The 1,835-nt window shown below is 35.5% G+C and overlaps 1 protein-coding gene across 1 annotated transcript; it reads right to left on the reverse strand.

Annotated features, from left to right (window-relative positions):
* Window positions 1-959: 959 nt before the first annotated feature.
* On the reverse strand, window positions 960-1,526 carry LOC136068597 (secreted RxLR effector protein 161-like). Its single transcript, XM_065775956.1, has one exon. The coding sequence runs from the start codon at window positions 1,524-1,526 to the stop codon at window positions 960-962; it is 567 nt and encodes a 188-aa protein (XP_065632028.1).
* Window positions 1,527-1,835: the final 309 nt, after the last annotated feature.

A 1,835-nucleotide genomic window follows, 5' to 3' on the forward strand; every position in this document is an offset into this window, starting at 1 on the left:
TAGTGAGCATATATCAACAAATGTATCTCCTGTGATGGCCAAATCACATTTTACCCACACATGTATCAAAAGTCGCAAAGAATTTGCGTGTTGTGTGTGAAAACATAACAAGTGTGTACAAGTTTCTCATATTATGACAATTTGAGATATGAGAAAATCTAATACACTCACACACAATCATAACTATTTGATGGGGACTATCACCTTCGAGGTACATCATATAACTCCCACTTCTCCTAAAAACATGCTTACAATCATTTTAAAAGCATTTTGATTCTTTTGCTTTTATATTCTTTGCATATTTTCTTTTTGAACATATCACACATGGGCATATAAGAGAGAAACGAAATACCCAATTATTCTTTGCATATTCTATGACGAAGCACACAGATGTTATACATGATTGGCAAGCTTTAGTGGTGAGATGGTTATTTATGCCTTTCTCTTAGGATTTTCTAGTCTTTCTCGTCAAAAAGAGTGATATGAGTATGAGATATAAAAGACAATCTTAATCATACTCATCACCAACACAAGCCACAAAGCTCACTTTCTTAGTTGTGCATTAAAATGCTCATCCAAGCTACAACAGATACAAAGTTTAGAAAACTTTGTTTCAATGGTCATCCAGGGTACACAAGTACCAATATACACAAACACACACTATTTTTGTACTTTTCTGATTTTTCAATTTTTTTTTAAAATTTTTATATAAAACAAAATTAAAAACAAACAAACAAAAACATGTTAAACATACAAAGCATAAAACTAGATGAAAATGCATGAGAAAGGAGGAGAAAGAGGAGAGATCACTCCATGGAGATTACACCAATATTTTGGCGTAAGAATTCAAAACGTTTGCTATCAAGAGGCTTAGTGAACAAGTCGGCCTTCTGATCATCAGTGTGGATGAACTCAAGATTGAGTGTGCCATCTTCGACAAGTTCCCAAATGAAGTGGTGTCATATCTCTATATGTTTTGTTGGAGAATGTTGAACAAGATTTATAGAGATGTTAATGGCACTGGTATTGTCGCAATAAATGGTAAGATGTTCTTGAAGAATACCATAATCAAGAAGGAGTTTTTGCATCCACAGAAGTTGGGTGCAACAGCTACCGGCAGCGATGTATTCAGCCTTAGCAGTGGATAAGGAGATGGAATTCTGCTTCTTACTTATCCAAAAGACAAGATTATTACCCACATAAAAGCAACCTCCCGATGTACTTTTTCTATCATTAGCATTCCCAGCCCAGTTCGCATTAGAATACCCAGCTAAGGCATAGTTTGTGTCCTTGCTATACCACACTCCGAAGTCGGCAATGGCTTTGACATATTTTATGATTCTTTTTAAAGCAATCATATGAGACTCTTTGGGGTTTGCCTGATATCTAGCACACACTCCTACATTGTAACTAATTTCAGGTCTATTAGTAGTAAGGTAAAAGAGACTACTTATCATGCTTTTATATAGGGAAGAATCAACACTTTTGCCTAACAAGTCAACAATGAGTTTAACATTAGGGCTCATGGGGGTTTTAACAGGACTAGCAAATTCCAAACCAAACTTTTTCACAAGATTTTTGGCATATTTAGATTGAGATATGAATATACCTTACTCTTGCTAAGGAATCTGCAGTCCAAGGAAGTGATTAAACTCTCCAATCATGCTCATCTCGAACTCGGCCTCCATAAGCTTTGAGAAGTTATGAGCAAGTTCGTCCTTTGTAGACCCAAAGATGATATCATCAATGTAGACTTGAGCTACTATCAATTCGCCATTCTCCTTTTTGATAAAAAGAGTTTGATTAGCTTGTCTTCTTATGAAGCCATGTGAGAC

This window comes from Quercus suber, unplaced genomic scaffold, assembly GCF_002906115.3.
Source record: "Quercus suber isolate HL8 unplaced genomic scaffold, Cork oak 2.0 scaffold_124, whole genome shotgun sequence".
In the NCBI taxonomy this organism is placed as follows: domain Eukaryota; kingdom Viridiplantae; phylum Streptophyta; class Magnoliopsida; order Fagales; family Fagaceae; genus Quercus; species Quercus suber.

Excerpts from the sequence above, each read along its gene's own strand:
- LOC136068597 (XM_065775956.1), bottom strand. The coding sequence starts at position 1,526 with ATGAGCCCTAATGTTAAACTCATTGTTGACTTGTTAGGCAAAAGTGTT.